The 22,142-nt window shown below is 36.6% G+C and overlaps 1 protein-coding gene across 8 annotated transcripts in view; it reads right to left on the bottom strand.

Annotated features, from left to right (window-relative positions):
• ARHGAP28 (Rho GTPase activating protein 28) overlaps positions 1–22,142 on the bottom strand; it is a 258,404-nt gene that overhangs the window by 42,090 nt on the left and 194,172 nt on the right. For 7 of the 8 annotated variants that reach the window (XM_058556686.1, XM_058556684.1, XM_058556680.1 and 4 more), the window contains 2 exons: positions 20,109–20,173; positions 14,299–17,955 (listed from right to left, as the gene is read on the bottom strand). The exons of the other annotated variant lie outside the window; for it this stretch is intronic. In XM_058556686.1, the coding sequence (XP_058412669.1) occupies positions 17,861–17,955; positions 20,109–20,173 (160 nt within the window). In that variant the 3' untranslated portion in view covers positions 14,299–17,860. Of the gene's footprint in view, positions 1–14,298; positions 17,956–20,108; positions 20,174–22,142 lie in introns of those variants that run through there. 8 annotated transcript variants of the gene reach the window in all.

The following is a 22,142-nucleotide window of genomic DNA, read 5'->3' as shown; positions in this document are numbered from 1 at the left end:
CAAATTGATCCAGTGCAAGAGACTCACCCGGGCTCAGGATAAGAACCTTCCAGGATGGCCAGAAGAGGAGAGCATGCACTCCTTAGTCAAGAACCATGGGAACAGATAACTGAATGTGCCCCTGAAGAGATTAAGTGGGTGCCTAGGAATGACAGCCTGCTTAGCTATGGAGCAGAAAAAAAAACAGGGCAAGAAACTGGACTGTGGGCTGACGTTTTCCATTACTCTTCCAAATGGATTAACTGGATGCACCAAGAAAAAGGGTAGGGAAAGCACATTCGCTTGGTTATCAGTGTCCATTCTCTGTGCCAAAGGCCAGGAGCTACATCCAAGGGAATAAATGAACCATTTGGAATAAAGCATATTTGTGTAGGGTGCGGAGAGAGACTCAAAAAGAGACGGTCTCCTCTCACCTTGAGAGAAGCTGATGAAGACCACGAGGCCCTTTGAACTGCAAGGGACAGACACAGCACTTCTAGAAGTGTGCAGTCCCCACGTTTAGGACTTGAGTCTACTCAGTGAGGCCACAGAGATAGTGCCTGCCGCTCCCATCCACAGTGGGGGGCCCAGAGCCCTCCGCCCACCCGAGGGGAGGCCAAAAAAAGCAGATGGAGTGCCATATGCCAACCCAGGGTGCACCCGAGCTGCAGGGAAAGGAGTGCCAGGATGCTCTTCTGGCCGGCCTCTCTCCTCATCGCCCCAAGGGCCACAAGGGTGCTGCCCGGTGCAGGGCCACAGGGCGCCTGACTTCCACCATGGCGACAATGCTGTAAAGGCCCCTCACCCCCCAGTCCCCATGTAGGGAGACGATCTGAAGAATTTCTGTCTGCTGGAGAGTCAACACAAGATAACAATGACGACAACCACCACCACCACAAGCACCCTGCGCAGCTCAGACGGTGCTGACCAATCCTGGAATGGAGCCCGAGTCCTCTGCTCCCTCTAGTGACAAATACCGGGAAAGCCGAGTAAAGTTCTCTGATAATCAATGGCGGGTTATTTTAAGAGGTAAAAGTGACACAATCTGAATGTTTAAAAGTTCAAGGCAGAAGGACCTAGGTCTACCTGTGTTCTTTTATGACTCGGATATGACTGTGCTTTCCAGCTCCACCACCCCCATGGTACCAGTCGGTTAATGTGGACTATGACAAGAAGAAAGGAGCAAGGGACTTCCAAGAGCTTTGACTTGAGGAACTAAAAAGTAAATTGCTCATAACTGAGATTAAAAAAAAAAAAAGTGGGTAGAATGGTTTTTGGCATAAAGATTTAAAGATTCACTTTGACACCTACTAAGTTTGGAATGTTTAAAGGGGACACTTTTGCTAAAGTGGATAAAAATTATGCTGTACTATGATTTGATGAGTTAAATTGTCATGTACTATTATTTGATGTAAACATACCTATAATCTCCAAGATAAAGATATTGGAGTCCTATTAAGATTAATTGGACATATAGTAAATGGATTGGTCAAGAGATGAATATTACTGTCCCATGGAAAAAGTCAAATCCTAATGATCATATGTATATTACTTTGTATATTTGCATGGTAAATGGTTGAACATACATCATGGGTGGAAGGACTGTAAATAAAGGGTTAACATAACCTTTTCTCCATCTCTATGGAAATATGACCTTAGTTTAACCTTCTAGCTTGTTTCCCCTGGGAACCTGGTAAGAAAACATATTAGCTGTAGTCTGGAGGAGCATAGCTTTTAGTAAAAGAACGGCATATCTTATGATGCATTCCTATACTTTTAAATTATTTCTGTAACCTTTCCCTCCTGAAACAGAAAACCTTTTCCTCATATGGATGGGTATTGCAATGTATTTATATGAGGTTCTGGTTCTAGTGGGCACAGAAAGACCAGAGAGAATAATTCCTCAGACTCATCCATCTATGAATTGCAAGGGAAGACTTCAACCTTAGAGATACCTGGGCCTGCCTTGCTCCTTCATGAGCTCTTTGAAATCTTTGCATAAAAACATGGTGTCCAAAAGATGAACGAGTTACTACTATTTGGTGTTGTTATCAAGGGAACTCTTGAAATTTGTAAAGTCCTCCACTTCTTCAAATAGAGGTGGCTAAGAATGGCATGCTGACATCCTAGGACTCTTTGTTTGTGAACCTTTTGCTTACAACTCTTGGCAAAATGGCATGGGGCAATGTTAACTTGCTAATTGACATGGAGGATGTTATTTTATTTTTATTTTTTTGGTGAGGAAGATTCACCCTGAACTAACATCTGTGCCAATCTTCCTCTATTTTGATGTAGGTCGCCACCTCAGCATGGCTTATGAGTGGTGTAGGTCTGCACTTGGGGTCTGAACCCATGAACTCAGGCCACCGAAGCAGAGCACGCTGAACAACCACTATGCCCTGGGGCTGGCCCCTACGGAGAAGGTTATTTTTATGTTCACTATATTTGGTGCTTATTATCTGCATCACTCAATCGTACTTAAACTATTGCATTGCTGAAATCAAAAGTTGTAGCATTAGAGCTAATGTAACTGATAGTATAATAGAGAACAGAATAAAAGCTGATTACTTGTTAGAACTGGATCACATTGTAACTATTCCAAAACATCTGTTGTTTAAACCTAACTGATAAATTACCCCTCTAAAATAAGGAGTTGCAGCATTGAAAGATTTTTGAAACTATGAAATAGCTTCCACAACTCTGTTTGGCAATAGATTATCTGATTGACTATTGATTGACTAATAATTCATTGATAATTAGTGATAGGTATGTTCTTACTGATTTTGGTACTTATATGTCCAGATTGTTATTATGTCATTGAGTTGGGGCCCTGGGGCAGTGTAGAGTGAGACAGAGTGAGTGAGGCTCACTGATGGTAGAGAAGGCCTGTCATCTAAGGACACGAGATATCTCCAGCACCGGCCCAGCGCTGCACAGTGAGGAAGACTGTGATGAGGTTGCAGAGCAGGCACTCAGAATGAATTATTGTGAGCTAGAGGTTCATAAACAAATTGTAAGAATACACGTATACTTGCTAGTTGATACAGCTCAGGTAAACTTTTCAAAAGCATACTCCTCCCATTCCCCTTGCTCCTCACCCCCACCTAACTTCTGCCTGAAGATATTTAGAGACTCTAAGGTATAATTTACTGTGGGGTAGATAATAGAAACGTGTAAGGGGAATTCCTGCATCACCAATGAACTCCAGCATCCTGATTCTCTTTAATCTGCTTTTATGTTTTCTTCAAATAAATCATATTTTGAAGAGATCTTTGGAATTGACAAAATGTCCTGCAACATTGTGTGAGAAATCTTTGCTTATCCCAAAGTCATGAAGAGATTCCCCCAAGTTTTCTTTTAGAAGACTTATATTTTTAGCTTTCACATTTAGTTCTGTGATCCAACTTGAATTAATATTTTGTATTTTGGGGCTGGCCCCATGGCGCAAGCGGTTAAGTGTGCGCGCTCCGCTGCGGCGGCCTGGGGTTTGCTGGTTCTGATCCCGGGTGCGCACTGATGCACTGCTTGGTAAGCCATGCTGTGGCAGCGTCCCATATAAAGTGGAGGAAGATGGGCACGGATGTTAGCCCAGGGCCAGTCTTCCTCAGCAAAAAAAGAGGAGGCTTGGCAGATGTTAGCTCAGGGCTGATCTCCTCACACACAAAAAAATATATTTTGTATTTTGTGAAATAGATGTTAGAGTTCATTTTTTCCCAAAGGGATATGCCATTTGTAATAGCATTATGTTTTGAAGACTTTCCATTCCCCACTGGATTGCTGGGCTGTTTGTCAAAAATCAGATGACTGCATGTGTATATATGCATCTATTTCTGAACTCTAGTCTATTCCATTGATCTTTCTGCTTATCCTCACACCAGTACCACAATGTGTTGATTACTGTAACTTTGAAACAAGTCTTGAAACAAGTTAAGTGAGTTCTCCAACTTTATTATTCTTTCTCAAGACTGTTTGACTATTCTAAGTCCTTTGAATTTCCATATAAATTTTAAAATCAACTTCTTAATTTCCATATTAAAAACAAGACTGCTGGGATTTTGGGTGGGATTTATTTATATCTATAGGCCTATTTGGAGAGAATTCACATCTTAACAATGCTAAGTCTTCCAATCCATGGACATGGACTATCTCCCCATTTATTTAGTTCTTGTTTACTTTCTTTTGGCAATGTTTATGGTTTTCAGTAATTAGGTCCTGCACATATTTCATTAAATTTACCTTTAGCTATTTTATATTTGTTGACGCTATTATAAATAGTATTGCTTTTATCATTTTATTTCCTGGTTGTCGCTGGCTAAAATGTAGAACACAATTGATTTTTGTGATTGACCTTGCTCTTGTGACCTTACTAATTGTACTTATTCTAGTAATTTTAACAATAAATTCCTTAGGATTTTCTTGACATAATCATGCAGTCATATCATCTGCAAATTAAACAGTGTTAGTTCCTCCTTTCAAAACTTTTTGCCTTTTCTTTTTCTTGACATAGTGTACTAGCTAGGCTGTCCCGTACAGTGTTGAATAGTAAAAGCAAAATCAGACATCCTTTCCTTGTCTGTGATCTTGGGGCGGGGTTTCTCAACCTTGGCTCTACTGAAATTTGGGGCAAGATAATTTTTGTTGTGGAGGCTGTCCTGTGCACTGTAGCATGTTTAGCAGCATCCCTGGCTTCTCACCCACTAGAGGCTAATAGCATCCTCTCACTCCCCAGTGGTGACAATCAAAAATGTCTCCAGACATTGCCAAATATCCCCTGGGGGACAAAATCACCCCCAGTTGAGAACTACTGTGTTAGAAAGAAAATGTTCAATATGTCACAATTAAGTATGATATTAACTGTAAGGATTCTTTTTTTTCAAAATTGTACTATGGAAAATTTCAAACATATAGAATATTACAGTGTATAATGGTATACCCACCACCATTCTACCATAAATATTTTACTATATTTGCATATCCATCTGTCTTTCCTTCTGTCCATTTATCAATCTGTCTTATTGTTAAATACATTTCAAAATAAGTTACAGACACCAATACACTTACCCCTACTTACTTACAGTATACATACCCCTACAGTACACATACTTCAGTATGCCTAGAGTTCAATATTTATATATTATGTGCATATATTTTTTCTTTTGAGTTAACTTTTACATATAATGAAATGCAGAGATCTTAAGTGAACATTCACTGAGTTTTGACAAATGCATACAGCTGTGTAACTCTTATCAAAATATAAAACAAATTCATCAAAAATATAAACAAAATATGAAAAAACAAACTCTTATCAAAATATAAAACAACACTGCCTCATAGAAATATAATGCAAGCCACAGACATAATTTAGAATTTTCCAGTAGCCACATTAAAAAAGTAAAAAGAAACTGTGAAAATTTATTTTACAAATATTTTTAAGTCGATTATATAAAATATTATAATTTAACATGTAATAGTAAAATTTTACTAATGAGATATTTTACATTCTTTCCTACTGAGTCTTCAAAATCTGATGTGTTTTTACACTTAGAACACATCTCAATGAAGACTAATCACATTGCAAGTGCTCAATAGGCCCATGCAGCCAGTGGTCCTGCACAGATATAGAATGTTTCCATTTCCCAGAAAGGGTCCCCATGCCCCTTCCAGCCAGTCTCCATACCCACCCCTATGGAGGCAACCATTGTTCTGGGTTTTTTCCTCCATCATTGTTTAGCTTTGCCTGTCCCAGTATTTCATGTAATTGGATTGTACAGTATAGTCTTTTGTGTCTGGCTTCTTTCACTCAGCATAATGTTTCTCAGATTCACTCATGTTACCTCTATCAGTTTATTCCTTTTGATTTCTGAGTGATGTTGCATTGTATGAATATACCACAGTTTACCTGTTTTCCTATTTTTTTAAATTTTTTGAGGAAGATTGGCCCTGAGCTAACATCTGCCAATCCTCCTCTTTTTTTTTTTGCTGAGGAAGACTGGCCCCGGGATAACATCCATGCCCATCTTCCTCCACTTTATATGGGATGTCGCCACAGCATGGCTTGCCAAGTGGTACGTCGGTGCGTGCCCGGAATCCAAACCGGCGAACCCCGGGCTGCTGCAGTGGAGTGCGGCACTTAACCACTTGCGCCACTGGGCCGGCCCCTACCTGTTTTCCTATTGATGGGTGCCTGTGATAGTCTCAGGGTTTGGATATTATAAATAAAGCTCCTATGAACATCTTTACACAAGTGTTTTTGGAGAAATATGTTTCCTTTGGGGTAAATACCTAGAATTGCTGGGTCTTAGGGTAGTTGTATGATTAGTTTGATAAGAAACTGCTAGACCGTTTTCTAAAGTGGCTGTACCATTTTGTGCTCCTATCAACAATGTATGAGTTCTGATTCTTCCACACACAGAATGATCAGTTTCTTAAATTTTAACTGTTCTAGAGGGTATGTAGTGGTATCTCATTGTGGTGTTAATTTGCATTTTCCTAATGGATGGGAATGTTGAACATGTTTACATGTGCTTATGGCCATTTGTATATCTTCTTTCACGAAGTGTCTTTTCAAGTCTTATGCTCATTTTAAAAATTGTGTTGTTTGAGGAAGGATCAAGATGGCAAAGTGGGAAGATCCTGAGCTGTCCTCCTCCTCCAAACACAGCAAAACTACAACTACATATAAAATAACTATCTCTGAGAATGACCCAAAGACTAGCAGAACAGATTTTCCAGAATGAAAGATATAAAGAAAAAGCCACATCAAGTAGGGTAGGAGGGGCAGAGATGTGGTCTAGTCAGAACACACACACCCACAAGTGGGAGAGGTATCACAACAGCACAGGTCCTCCCTGGGGAGCAAAGGGTCCAAGCCCCACATCAGGTTTCCCAGCCTGGGAGACCTGCACCCAGAAGATGAGCCCCCATAACATCTCCCTTTGAAAGCCAGCGGGGCTTACATCTAGGAGAACTGGAGGGCTATAGGAAACCAAGACTCCACTCTTAAAGGGTGTGTGCACAAACTCACTTGCTCCAAGTTCCAGAGCAAAGGCAGCGGTTTTAAAAGTGCCTGGGTCATATGTGAAGGTGATTCATTGACTAATTTTAAGGCATGTGCTGGAGGGGCACGGATCTGTTGGAACTTTCTCTGAGGATGGAAGCATTGGCAGGTGCCATTTTTTTCACTCTCCTACCTAGCAGGCCTGGCACTGGCGAGTGCTGTTCCTGACACTCTCCATCTACCTTGCTAGCACTGCCTGCCCTGCCCTTGTGTTCCCTTGTGGACCTGTCCTGCCCAACCTGCCTGCCATGGCCAGTGCCCCTCCAAAGTGGCTCCCACCCCAGCAGGCTGGCCCTGCACACCAGAGCACCTGCAACAGTCACAGCCAGGCCTCGCAGCCAGTTGGCCTGGGAGCTAGCCCACCCATCAGAGTGCTCACAGCACTCACAGCCCAGCCACACAGGAGGGTGCACACAGCCCACACAGAGGACACACCTGGAGTATCTGGCTCTGGGGCCTAGGGGAGATTGTGCTGGGCTGCACAGGATACCTTCTACATAAGGCCGCTCCTTTAAAACTGGGAGTTATAGCTGATCTACCTAATATATAGAAACAATTACAGACAGTTAGGCAAAATGAGGAAACAGAAAAATTTGTTCCAAATAACAAAACAAGACAAAATCTTAGAAAAAGAAATAAATGAAATAGAGATGAGCAATCTACCAGATAAAGAGTTCAAAGTCATGGTCATAAAGATGCTCACTGAACTTGGGAGAAGAATGGATGCACACAGTGAGAACTTCAACAAAGAGATAGAAAATATAAAAAAGAACCAATCAGAGCTGAAGAATACATTAACTAAAATAAAAAAATACGCTAGGGGGAATCAAGAGTAGAGTCTATGATGCAGAAGAACAGATCAGTGATCTAGAAGACAGGGTGGCAGAAATCACCCAAGTGGAACAGCAAAAAGCAAAAAGGATTTTAAAAAATGAAGATAGTTTTTTAAGTACACTATGAAGTGTACTAACATTTGCATTATAGGGATCCCAGAAGGAGTAGAGAGACAGAAAGGGACGGAAAACCTATATGAAGAAATAATGGCTGAAAATTTCCATAATCTGGTGAAGGAAACAGACATCCAAGTCCAGGAAGCACAGAAGGTACCAAATAAGATGAATCCAAAGAGACCTACAACCTGTTCATATTATAATTAAAATTTCAAAAATTAAAGATAAAGAGAGAATCTTAAAAGCAGCAAGAGAAAAACAACTGGTTAAGCACATGGGAACCCCATAAGACTATCAGCTGATTTTTCAGTAGAAACTTTACAGGCCAGAAGGGAGCAGCACAATATATTCAAAGTGCTGAAAGGAAAAATATTACAACCAAGAATGCTCTACCCAGTAAAGCTATCAGTCAGAAATGAAGGTGAGATAAAGAGTTTCCCAGACAAGCAAAAGCTAGAGTTCACTGCCACTAAATCAACCTTACAAGAAATTTTAAAGGGACTTGAAATGAAAAAGAAAAGGCCATAACCAGAAATAAGAAAATTATGAAAGAAAAAGTCTCACCAGTAAAGGCAAACATATAGCTAGTGTGAAGGTTAAACCACCTATATAGCTGGTATGAAGGTTAAAAACAAAAGTAGTGAAATCATTGCTATCTATAATAATTAGCTAAGGGATACACAAAAATATGTAAAAAATGATGTCAAAAACAGAAAACACGGAGAGGGGAGTAAAAATGTAGTGCTTTTAGAATGCACTCAAACTTAAGCGACCATCAACTTAAAATAGACTTCTGTGTATACATAGGTTGTTATATATGAACTTCATGGTAACCACAAACCAAAAACCTATAATAGATACACAAAAAATAAAGAGAAAGGAATACAAACATAACACCAAAGACAGGCATCAAATCACAAGGAAAGAGAAAAAGAGAAGAAGAAAGGAACAAAGAATAACTACAAAAACAACCGAAAAACATTGAACAAAATGGCAATAAGTACATACCTATCAATAAACACTTTAAATGTAAATGGACTAAATGCTCTACTCAAAAGACATAGGGTGGCTGAATGGATTAAAAAAACAAGACCCACATATATGCTGCCTACAGAAGACTCACTTCAGATCTAAAGACACACACAGACTGAAAATGAAGGGATGGAAAAACATATTCCATGCAAATGGAAATGGAAAAAAGCTAGGGTAGCAATACTTGAAGCAGACAAAATAGACTTTAAAACAAAGGCTGTAACAAGAGACAAAAAAAAGACATTACATAACAATAAAGGGATCAGTCCAACAAGAGGATATAACACTGGTAAATATCTACACACCCAACATAAGAGCACCTAAATATATAAAGCAAATATTAACAAACACAAAGGGAGAAATTGACAGTAATACAATAATAGTAGGGGACTTTAACACCCCACTTACATCAATGGATAGATCATCCAGAGAGAAAATCAATAAGGAAACATTGGCCTTAAATGACACATTAGAACAGATGGACTTGATAGATACCTACAGAACATTCCATCCAAAACCAGCATAATATACATTCTTTTCAAGTGCACATGGAACATTTTCCAGGATAGATCACATGTTAGGCTACAAAACAAGTCTCAATAAATTTAAGAAGATTGAAATCATATCAAGCATCTTTTCTGACCACAACAGTATGAAACTAGAAATCAGTTACATGAGGAAAACTGAAAAAAACACAAACATGTGGATGCCAAACAGCATGCTACTAAATAACCAATGGGTCAATGAAGAAATCAAAGAGGAAATCAGAAAATACCTTGAGAGAAATGAAAAGGAAACAATGTTCTAAAATCAATGGGACACAGCAAAAGCAATTCTAAGAGGGAAGTTTATAGCAACAGGCCTACTTCAGGAAACAAGAAAAATCCCAAATAAACAATTCTATCCTTATACCTAAAGGAACTAGAAAAAGAAGAACAAACAAAGCCCAAAGGTAGTAGAAGAAAGGAAATAATAAAGATCAGAGCAGAAATAAATGAAATAGAGACTAAAAAAAACAATAGAAAAGATCAACAAAACTAAGACCTGGTTCTTGGACAAGGTAAACAAAATTGACAAACCTTTAGCCAGACTCATCAAAAGAGAGAGGGCCCAAATAAACAAAATCAAAAATGAAAGAGGAGAAGTTACAAGTGACATCACAGAAATACAAAGGATCATGAGATTACTAGGAACAATTATAGGCCAAGAAATTGGACAACCTAGAAGAAATGGATAAATTCCTAGAAACATGCCATCACCCAAGACTGAATCAGGAAGAAATAGAAAATCTGAATAGACTGATTACCAGTAATGAAATTGTATCAGTAATCAAAAAACTCCCAACAAACAAAGTCCAGGACCAGAAGGCTTCAAAGGTGAATTCTCCCAAACATTTAAAGAACAGTTAAAACTTTTCAAACTATTCCAAAAAAAAAAAAAAAAAAAAAATACAAGCCAATATCCCCGATGAACATAGACGCAAAAATCCTCAACAAAATATCAGCACACTGAATTCAACAATATATTAAAAGGATCATATACCACGATCAAATGGGATTTACTCCAGAGATGCAAGGATGGTTCAATATCCACAAATTAATCGATGTGATATACCACAATAACAAAACAAAGGATAAAAATCATATGATCATCTCAATAGATGAAAAAGCATTTGACAAAATTCAACATCCATTTATGATAAAAACTCTCAACAAAGTGGATAAAGAGGGAACATTCCTCAATATAATAAAGGCCATATATGACAAACCCATAGCTAACATCATACTCAATGGTGAAAAGCTGAAAGCTTTTCTTCTAAGATCAGGAACAAGAAAAGGATGTCCACTCTTGCCACTTTTATTCAACTTGGTATTGGAAGTCCTAGCCACAGCAATCAGACAAGAAAAAGTAATAAAAGGCATCCAAATTCGAAAGGAAGAAGTAAAACTGTCACTATTTGCAGATGACATGATACTGTACATAGAAAACCCTAAAGACTTTACCAAAAAAAATTTTAGAACTAATAAAGGAACTCAGTAAAGTTGCAGGATACAAAATCAATATACAGAAATCTGTTACATTACTATGCACTAACAATGAACTATCAGAAAGTGAAATTAAGAAAACAATTCCATTCAAAATTGCATCAAAAAGAATAAAATATCTAGGAATAAACCTAACCAAGGAAGTGCAAGACCTATACTCTGAAAACTATAAGACATTGACGAAAGAAATTGAAGACGACACAAGTAAATGGAAAGATATACTGTGTTCATGGATTGGAAGAAATAATATTGTTAAAATGTCCATACTACCCAAAGAAATCTACAGATTCAATGCAATCCCTATCAAAATACCAATGGTATTTTTCACAGAACTAGAACAAAGAATCCTAAAATTTGTATGGAACCACAAAAGACCCTGAATAGCCAATGCAATCTTGAGAAAGAAGAACAAAGCTGGAAGTATCATGCTTCCTGATTTCAAACTATACTACAAAGTTATACTAATCAAAACAGTATGGTACTATCACAAAAACAGACACATAGATCAATGGAATAGAATAGAGGCCCAGAAATAAACCCACACTTATATGGTCAATTAATCTATGACAAGCGGGGCAAGAATACACACTGGAGAAAAACAGCCTCTTCAACAAATGGTGTTGGGAGAACTGGACAGCCACATGCAAAAGAATGAAACTGGACCAGTTTTTCACACCAGATACAAAAATAAACTCAAAATGGATTAAAGACTTAAACATAAGACCTGAAACCATAAAATTCCTAGAAGAAAACATATGCAAAAAACTCTTTGATATCAGTCTTAGCAATATATTTTTGGATCTATCTTCTCAGGAAAGGGCAACAAAATCAAAAATAAGCAAATGGGACTACATCAAAAGCTTTTGCATAGAGAAGGAAACCATCAAAAAAATGAAAAGGCAATCTACTGAATGGGAGAAGATATTTGCAAATGTTATATCCGTTAAGGGGTTAATATCCAAAATATGTAAAGAACTCATACAACTGAATATCAAAAACACAAACAATCTGATTAAAAAGTGGGCAGAAGACCTGAATAAACATTGTTCCAAAGAAGACATACAAATGGCCAGCAGACACATGAAGAGATGCTCAATGTCACTAATCATCAGGAAAATGCGAATCAAAACTACAACGAGATACCACCTCACACCTGTCAGAATGGCTGTTATCAAAAAGACAACAAATAACAAGTGTTGGCTAGGATGTGGAGAAAAGGGAACTGTTGGTGCACTGTTGGTGAGAATGTAAATTGCTTTAGCAACTATGGAAAACATTATGGAGGTTCCTCAAGAAATTAAAAATAGAACTACCATATGACCCAGCTATTCCACTTCTGGGTATTTATCGGAAGAAAATAAAAACTTCTAGTTATAAAATGACTTATATATATAACTGGTTATTTATATAACTGTTACATTATATATTATATATTATATTAAATATATAGTGTTATAAATTTATATATTTTACATATAAATATATATTATATAAATTTATATTTGTATTTTATAACCAGTACAAACTTCCAGTTATAAAATAAATGAGTCATGGGGATATAATGTATAGCATGGGGAATACAGTCAATAATATTGTAATAAGTTTGTATGGTGACAGATGGTTACTAGACTTATCATAGTGATCACTTTGTAATGCATAAAAATGTTGAATCACTATGTTGTATACTTGAAACTAATATAATATTGTATGTCAACTATACTTCAATTTAAAAAAAAGAATAAAAATTGTCTTTTTATTAGTAAGTTCTTTAAATATCCTGAATAATGGTCTTTTGTCAAATATATACTTTACAAATACTTTTTGTTCCTGATCTGTAGTTTGCTTGATTTCTTAATTTCTCTTTGGATAAGAAGTTTTAAATTTTGTTGAAGTCTAATTTATCAGTTTTTCCTTAAAAGTGTTGCTTTCTGTTCGTAAGAAATCTTTGCCTATTGCCAAGTCACCAAGCTATTCTCCTTTGTTTTCTTCTGAAGGCCTCACTGTTTCAGATTTTATAATTAACTCTATGATCCATTTTGGATGAATTTTTGTGTATCCTGTGAGGGGTCAACTTTCATTTTCCATATGGATATCAGTTGTTCTAGTACCATCTGTTGAAAGCCTCCTTTCTCCACAAGGTTCCTTTGGCATCCGTGTTGAAAATCAAATGACCATTTAAGTGGGCACCTATTTCTGTGCTCTCTATTTTGTTGCACTGATGTGGGCGTTGATCTTTATTCTGTACCATATTGTCTCAATAGCTGTAGCTTTATGGTAAGTCTTGAAATGACTGGTGAACCCAACTTGTCTTTTTTTTTGTAAGATAACTTTAGATATTCTAGAGTCTTTGCATTTCCATATAAATTTTATAATTTGTCAATTTCTACCTAAAAAGTCTACTGGTATTATGATTGGGATCGACATCTTGCCAATTCTCTTCCATCCATCTCTTCCCATCCAGAAACATTGTATATCTATACATTTACTTAGCTATTCTTTAATTTTTACCAAAAATATTTTGTAGTTTTTAGCATACATGTTTTGCATATATTTTGTTAAATGTTTTCATAAGTATTTTATGTATGTTGATGTTATAGTAAATGGAAGTTAAAAATTTTATTTTTCAATTGTTTGCTGCTAATATAAAAAATACAATTGATTTTTATATAATAATCTTGTATGCCGTGACCTTGCTAAATTATCTTATTAGTTCTAATAGTTGAAGATACCTTAGGCTTTTCTAAATAAATAATCATATCATTTCCAAATAGACTGTTTTCTTTCTTCTTTTCTAATCTTTATGCCTTTTATTTTTCTTGATTTTTGCACAAGATATACTATATATATAATATATATATAAATATATAATACAACATTAAAAAGTGTTGAATTTCTTAAAAAAATCATGAATGAGAGTTGAATTTTGTCAAATGTCTTTTCTGTATCTACTGAAAAGTATTTTTTTTAAGTACATATTAAAAACTTGTCCAGACAAAGCACCAACTCAAACAAATTTAGGAAATAGTTTTTACTCATTCAATCTATCCCCTACCCACAACCACCCACCATTACCATAGTGCCATGTGGCTTTTGCACAAGACCACCGTCTGGCTAGGAAGTGACCGAGACTGGGCTCAGACACGAACCTTCTGACTTTACAGCTCCTTTTCTTTCACCAGCACCATGGTGCTCTTAGACTAGTTGAACAGAAGTATTCTTGAGACTATGCTTTTAGTTTTTTTCCTCTTTATTTTTATGGATAAAATGCAACATACATATTATACTTAACAATGAAAGCTGATGGGACAAAAGAATCAATACTAACTTTTGAGATAGGAGATAACATAAAACATGGCATTTTTCATGACATTACAAGACTTTTCAATCAAATCACTTAGTTTTAGAAAATAGTTGGAAAATGCCTGAAAGATATTCTTTTTAAATTAAGAGGGGTGTGTGTGTAAAACTGTTGGCAATGCTTGAAAAATTTTAATCTATGTCATATTATTTTTCATTAAGTGACATATTTATGGAAAAGAGTTGAAAATGCTTGTCAGAAACTAGGAATTATTCAATCCTATAATATATATTCTCTTCAGGCATGTAATACATTTGTGAAAAACAGCTGAAATATGCTTGATAGAAAGAAGGGACATTTTAATCTCATGTTACTTTCTAGTCAAGTACAATACGGAAAAGCAGTTGAAAAATGCCTGAGAGAAGAGATGAACAGTAATTCCTCCACTTGAAAACCTGCATCTCCACATGGTAAACACACAAGACAATGACTAAAGGACAGGAATTCTCTCAGGGTATACCACAGATCACAGGTACAGAGTATTTTTGGCTTTAAAGCTTTTGCTAAAAATATTTTACATCATTAAATGTATATTATTAAATGTACATTGAAAGCTAAATGGAGTGACTTAAATAATAAGACTGAGGGACAGTTTGTAACAAAAATTGTTAAAGTCCATTAATTTTTTTCCCAAGAAAGGCAAGTGAGGTAGTTTATACTGTATATACATTGTAAAGAAATTAATATTCCAGTTTTGAAGATCATTGACTCCAAAAGTCATATTCCCAAGTGAGCTGCTTAACAAAGGGATCCTCTTTTGCAGAATGGAGAAAAAAAATGAGCCAGTTCCAGGGTTTTTTTTCTGAATAAATGTTCCTAAAATGTGAACTTTCTCTAATGCTTTCCTGGATATTATTTTCCTAACTGTACACCAAGAACACTTTGGGAAGAGGTGAGGCGGGAAGCTATTAAGAATAGAATTTAGAAGCCCAGTATCTGACTCTTTTTCTGTTTGCAAATATACTATTCATTTTTACTGATTACTGTAACTATTTTAAAACAACTCTTGCTAAGGCAAAGATAGTTTTTTCAATACTTAGTTGACAGGTATTTGTGAATTTTAATTGTAGGGGTTTGTTTTTTCTTTACCAATGAAATTAGTAAAAAGAATCTCTTTACACAAAAATTAGTCTGTGTGTCTACTGAACATTCTTCTCTAATCAATTAGTTGACTCTATGACTAAGAATAAAAGTAATATCCGATATACTGGTATTGACATGGCCTTCCATACTGTGTAGTAATTGGAAAGTTGTCACACATCCTTGAATACATTGCAGTGATTAATTTAAAGTTATTAATTCAGCTAAGTTTTTGACATCTAAAACCACAAAGTGGATAAGAAATTCAGAAACTTATTTTTACTTGTCACCTGTTAGACATTTGTTTAAAATTAATGACAAGTGGAGCAAATCTTAAAACATGTGGAACTCATGTACACGTTCTACACACAAGAAATGAGAGTGCCTGAATAAAACATTAAATGCACAGATCTGTGAGTTTCCTATAGAAACACAATAGAATTTAACTATCTAAATGAGAGGAAATACAATGACAAAAATCAGTCGTCGTTTTCATACATACATAGAAGTGTAAGGTAGCTAATTTGAAGAATTTCTTCCATGTGTGTAGGCATAAATTATTGCCATCTTATGTCCTGGAACTTAGCAACTACATAACATAAAATGTTTACTCCTATTGTTCGAATTGCAAAAAGGATAAAAGCATTTTTTTTCAGACTCTTGAAATTCATTATGTAAACTCATGTGCCATCAATTAGCCATATATTGAAAACTAATGAAATGTAGGAATAAATATAAACCTTAGAGCACATATTTATCTTCTAAAGGGTTTTCAGGCAAAGGAAATGAAAATTCTCAAACAATAAAACAAATGGATATCTGAATTTTCTGTAAAAATATAACAAAATCCTAATGGCCAGAAACACAATTATCTACATGTTGAATTTAAGTAGTGTTTTTATAGACATCAAGGCATAATGCAGAATACAAAATATTTCTTCTATATATGGGTTTAAATTATTATCTCATTATGTTTTCTGCACTTGTGAGCAACTCTGTCTGTTGTTTGAATTGTCTGAATTGCAAAAGAGTCATTTGGGCATTAGATCTCATGTGATATAAATTCATCAAAATCTCAATCTGTGGATTCTAATCCAAAGCACACATGTGGGATAAATGAGACCTCTGTTCTCATTTCTAGCTAACCCTAGAAGGACTGTATCTGTAGTCTCAAGACAAAAGGCAGAGCCGTCTGACCCCTCAGCACATTTTAGATTTGCTTTCAATTAAAATTGCGGAGAACTGTGTGTTCTGGCCAATTGCAAGTCTGGAAAACGGTCCTCAAGATCTTGATAGTGATACAGTTTCCCACTTACCAAATATGCCTGATGCTAATCCACAGTGGTTAGCCACATCTATGATTGATGAACAGAAACAAAATCTGCTTTTATACCATGTAAAATCTGGATATAATAGTATTTTTCAGCACTCTTGGATAAAGAGCAGTTGGATAAACACAGTTCTGTATTTTTAAGTTGAGGCTGCAGAAGTAACTGTCTATAGTTGTGAAATATAAAAAATGATATGTTTGGTCAGGAAAGGAAATCTGTGCCCGGCACATGGAAACCTATTTCTTGAGCACCATAATCACGATGAGAAAATAGAGGCTCTGTGACTATTAACTACACAGAAGGTTACGAAAGCCTAAGAACGCCCTTTGTCAAACTAACCTTTGCTATGGGGACCTGTAATCATAAGAGAATAAGGTTTAAAAAATATCAATTTTCAATAATCCATGATGAGAAATGTTCGTTTGCACCAGAATGCTGATAGTCATAATACAGTACGACATACATAACAACACAGTGTTCTTTAAACAAAAGTTCCTCCTCCTGCGATTCAGGAGCAAGTCAGAGCATAAATACTGTATGTGTAACTTTAGAAACTGATTCCCTTTGGAAAGTAGAGTTGAATTATTTTGCAGGGCAGAAATTATTGATATTTCTGGCATTCTTGCTCAAAAAGGTTAATATATATATGTATATAACATAAGTATAAAAAAAGAGTCTTTTCCATCTCTTCCGTTTGGTAGCATTTGCTACATAAAGAAGTATTTCTTATCCCCAGGTATAGGACAAGTTCATTTCTGCTGTGAAGTCAAAGTACTAGAAATGATTCAAGTTGACATCCCCTTTCTTTCACTCTTATCAGGGAACCATCCTGAGGAAACTTCAGCTCAAATGATCAACCCACTCCTCTTCCATACTTCATGCTGACAATGCTGGGAGACATCACTTGGGCCAAGAAACACCAAGAGAGTTATAGGAACAAACATGTCAAAAGCAGTCTTGTTTTTTTTCCCTACCAAATGTAGGATCTTGGCATATAATACATGATAGCTGCCATCTTGGGGGGTATTTCAAAAAATTGGTTGGGGTTTAATCACCCATTCTGCTTGAGGATTTACATGATATACATCCAATATATAAGCATCTGGATCCAAGCAATGCTGTCCTAAAGGAAAGAGAAAATCAGAGAATGTTTTCAAGAGCGCACACTTTTGTATATGTGTGTGCATTTGTGTGTGTGTGTGTGTGTATGTAAGGTTTGAACAAGGCCAATATAGTTCTCTCAGCCAAAAGTAAGTAGACACATTTTAAAGTTTCTTAGCAAAGTTGGCCTTCCTACCTTCCTTCCTTTCTGACTGTGATGTCCTTCAAACAAATCCCATGTAGAAAAAACAGACATACCAACCACAGGCAAATTGCTCGCTAGACTCACCAGATCAATTAGAAAAATATGGCAGGAACTTGTTTCAGGTATAAACTGATCATTTATATGATAAAACATGTCCTCTAATGGTTTTACAGACAGTAACTTGACCAGAACTAGAAAAGATTAAAATCAAGTTTATTTTAGGAAGGGTTATTTCGTTTCTTTACTATGGATGCAAATGCCCATAGGCAGGACAGCTGGAAATGATAACAACCAAAAGATCATTCCAGGGGCAAATGCATTTGAAAATCTTATGTACCATGTGTTTGCAATGTATACTAAAGTCTCAACAAAACTACCAAGATTTGATTGCTTACTTGACTCATTCATTTATCAAATATTTCTTGAGAGTTACTATGTGCCAGGTACTATTGTAGGGGCTAGGGCTACAGCAATGCATCAGCCAGTCTAAAATACTTGCCCTCAGGGTGCTTACATTCTAAAAGTGGTAAAAGGCAACTAGCAAATAAGCAAGTATGATATAAAGTAAGTCTGATGGTGATAAGAACGTTAGAGAACAGCAAAGCAGGGAAGGCACATAGAGCGGGTATGATCCAGGGAGGGCTCATCGAGAAGGTGATATGGCGGCCAACACCTGAAAGAGGTGAGGGAGTGAGACATGAACAATGTGAAGGAGAGCATTCTGGGCAAAAGACCAAGCACATGCAAAGGCCCCAAGGCAAAATGTGCCTTGTGATTGGATATGCAAAGTTGGTGCTCAAGGGGAAGTCTGGATATAAATTCAAGAGACATCAGCATACGGGTAGAGTTAAAGCAAAGATGGATAGAGCTCACCAAGGAAGTTTCATGTAGAGAGAGGAGAGTTCCAAGGACTGAGCCCTCCGGCTCTCCAATGTTTAGAGGTTGAGAGGATAAGAAGGAACAGGCAAAAGAGACTCAGAAGGAGCAGCCAGTGAAGTGGGAGGAAAGCCAGAAGCTTAGGTTGTCCTTGAAACCAGGTGAAAAAAGTATTTTTTTCAAAGAAGGGAAAGATCAACTCAGGCAGTTATAAAGAATGTTTTCAAGAGCGCACACTTTTGTGTATGTGTGTGCAGAATGGAGTACTGGATTTTACAACATAAGAGTTCTCTGGTGACCTCAACAAGAGAGCAATTTTGATCAAGTGTTGGGGGCAAAGCTTGACTAGAGTTGTTTCAAGAGAGAACAAGAGGAAGAAATTGGAGTATACACAACTGATTCAAGGAGTTTTTGCTGTAAAAAAGTACAGAGAAATGGGAGTGACTTGAAGGGGGTCAAGAGAGGGTTTTATAAAGATGAGAGAGAATTACCAAAATTTTTGTGCATATGGAGGTGATGCAGTTGGGAGGGAAAAGCTGATGATGCAGCACAGAATGGAGGAACGACTGGCTCAACACCCTAACTGGGCGGGAGGGGGCACAAAGTGAGGCATGGGCGGAGGAGCTGGCCGTAAACAGGAGCGCGGATATTTCCTCTGGGCTGTGAGGAGGGACAGAGATGCAAGCAGAGGGAATTTTCTTTTGATTCCTTTTCTCTCCCCTCGGAGAAATAGTGAGAATGAACTTGGGCTGAGAGTGAAACTAGGGAAGTTAAACAAAAAGGTTGTCACAATTCTGAAAGTTCCATGATGTTCTTTTCTTTGTTTTGCATGAATCTCCAGAATGAGACTTTCCAACTTTGAGTCACATTTAAAAGACCCAAAAGTTGATTTCATATCAACTAAAATATTCACATTTAAATTCTGAAAATATTTTAGGAAAGTCATACTGTTCTTACATGAGATTAAAAAAATCAGCAACTTAGTGATTTTTATATCTAAGAAATTTGTAAAATATACTTTTACAATAACAGTATTATATTTCTTCTAGAGTAATCAGAGAATTTAGGAGTAAAAATAGTTAAAGAATGCTTACCTATATTTCCTCCAATTTCATATAACCTTTGGTTCTGAATCTTAATGCACTCTGATGAACTGTGACTGAGAAGAGGAGAAAGCAATATATTTTAACCCTCTTTCACAATCTGAGGTGAATCTGTAAATTAAATAACCATGGCAACAAACAATTCATTTTGCCTTGAGTGCAATACACCCCACAAGTTATTATTATGAGTGAAATTATGATAAAAACAATTTTTTTTTTTCCTGTTTGACACAGCAAGCATCTGAGGCACAGAGAGGATGGGACTATTCCAGACCAAGGTGGATGCTGCCACGCTCTACAGCGACCCAGAGCTCATTCTATCCACAATTGTCAGCTCCATTTTAGGGAGAAAACTTACTGGCACATCAAGCTGTCCAAGGAGCAGCTGGATGTTTAATATTGCTTTGTCATTGGTCACATTATCAGTTCAAAGGAAGTCAGGTTTCATTTCTATATTTGCCAAAAATTAACTGGAAGTCTCTCCTCAACCCATGTCACATTTCTAAGCTTGCCTAGCACTTTGCAAACTAACATTGACTTCATTGCATGTCTCTGCTCTATAATAAAAGCAAGTCAGAGAAAATAATTGCCCAATTTAATTTTTTCACCCCAGACCAGAATGCTGGGGTAGAAGAGTCTGGAAAGACCACACCATTGTTGATCTCCATCCCACTCAGGAATGACTTTCAGCTTGGTCACTTCAAAAAGATTGTCCTCAGCTCTCTATCGGAAGGAAGAAGGATGTGTGCCTTCTTTTCTTTTCTTTCTTTTTTTTGCTTAATTAAACTTTTTATTTGAGATAATTATAGATTTGCATGTAGTTGTAAGAAATTATACAGACAGATCCTGTACCCTTTACCCAGTTTCCCTTGACAGTAAAATCTTGCAAAACTCTAGTGCAATGTTACAACCAGAATGTTGACATTGATTCAGTCAAGATGCAGACATTTCCATCCCCATCAGATCCTTCTTGTTTCCCTTTTATAGCCACACCTCTTCCCTCTCCATGTCTCGCTCCATCCCTACCCTCATCCTCTATTCTACTTTTCTATGAACTGGTCATTTCAAAAATGTTATACAAATGGAAATATACAGTATAGAACTTTTTTTGGTATTGGCTTTCTTTCAGTCAGCACAAATCCATGGAGAGTCACCCAAGTTGTTGCATTTTTACTGCTGATTACCATACCATCCAGGGTATGGATGTACCAAAATTTGTTTAGTCCTTTACCTGTCGAAGAACATCTGGGTTTTTTCCAGCTTTTGACTATTATAGATAAAGCTGCTATAAGCCTTTGTGTACAGGTTTTTTGTGTGAACATAATCTACATTCCTTTTGATAAATGCCCAGATGTGTGAAGCCTGAGTCACATGGTAGATGCACATTTAGTTTTATAGGAAACTGTCAAACAGTTTTACAGAGTGACTATACCATTTTACATTCCCACCAGCAATGTATGAGTGATACAGTTTCTGTATCTTTGCTGGTGTTTGGTATTGTCACTATTTTTTATATTAAACCATCCCTATTGGTGGTTAATGATATGTCATTGTGGTTTTGCATTTCCCTAATGGTTAAAGATATTGACATCTTTTCATGTGCATATTTGTCATTTGTTTATCATCTTCTTGAAATGTCTGTTCAAGTCTTTTGCTCATTTTCAAATCGGATTGTTTGTTCTTTTTACTGCTGAGTTTTGAGTGTCCTTTATATATTCTAGATACTAGTCCTTTGTTTGATATGTGGTTTGTAAATATTTCCTCTAAGTCTTTAGCTTGTCTTTTCATCCTTTTCACAGGGTTTTTCAGTGTAGACGTTTTCAATTTTGATGAAGTCGAATTTATCAACTTTTATCTTCTATGGATCATGCTTTTGATGTTGAGTCCAAGAACTCTTCACCAGCCCTACATCACAAAGGTTTTCTCCTATGCTATTTTCTAAAAGTTTTACATTTACATTTAAATCTGTGATCTATTTTGGGTTAATTTTTGTGTGAGATGTAAGGTTTAGATCTAGGTTCATTT

Source organism: Diceros bicornis, chromosome 16 (assembly GCF_020826845.1).
Source record: "Diceros bicornis minor isolate mBicDic1 chromosome 16, mDicBic1.mat.cur, whole genome shotgun sequence".
In the NCBI taxonomy this organism is placed as follows: domain Eukaryota; kingdom Metazoa; phylum Chordata; class Mammalia; order Perissodactyla; family Rhinocerotidae; genus Diceros; species Diceros bicornis.
This window is presented reverse-complemented; position numbering and strand designations above follow the sequence as displayed.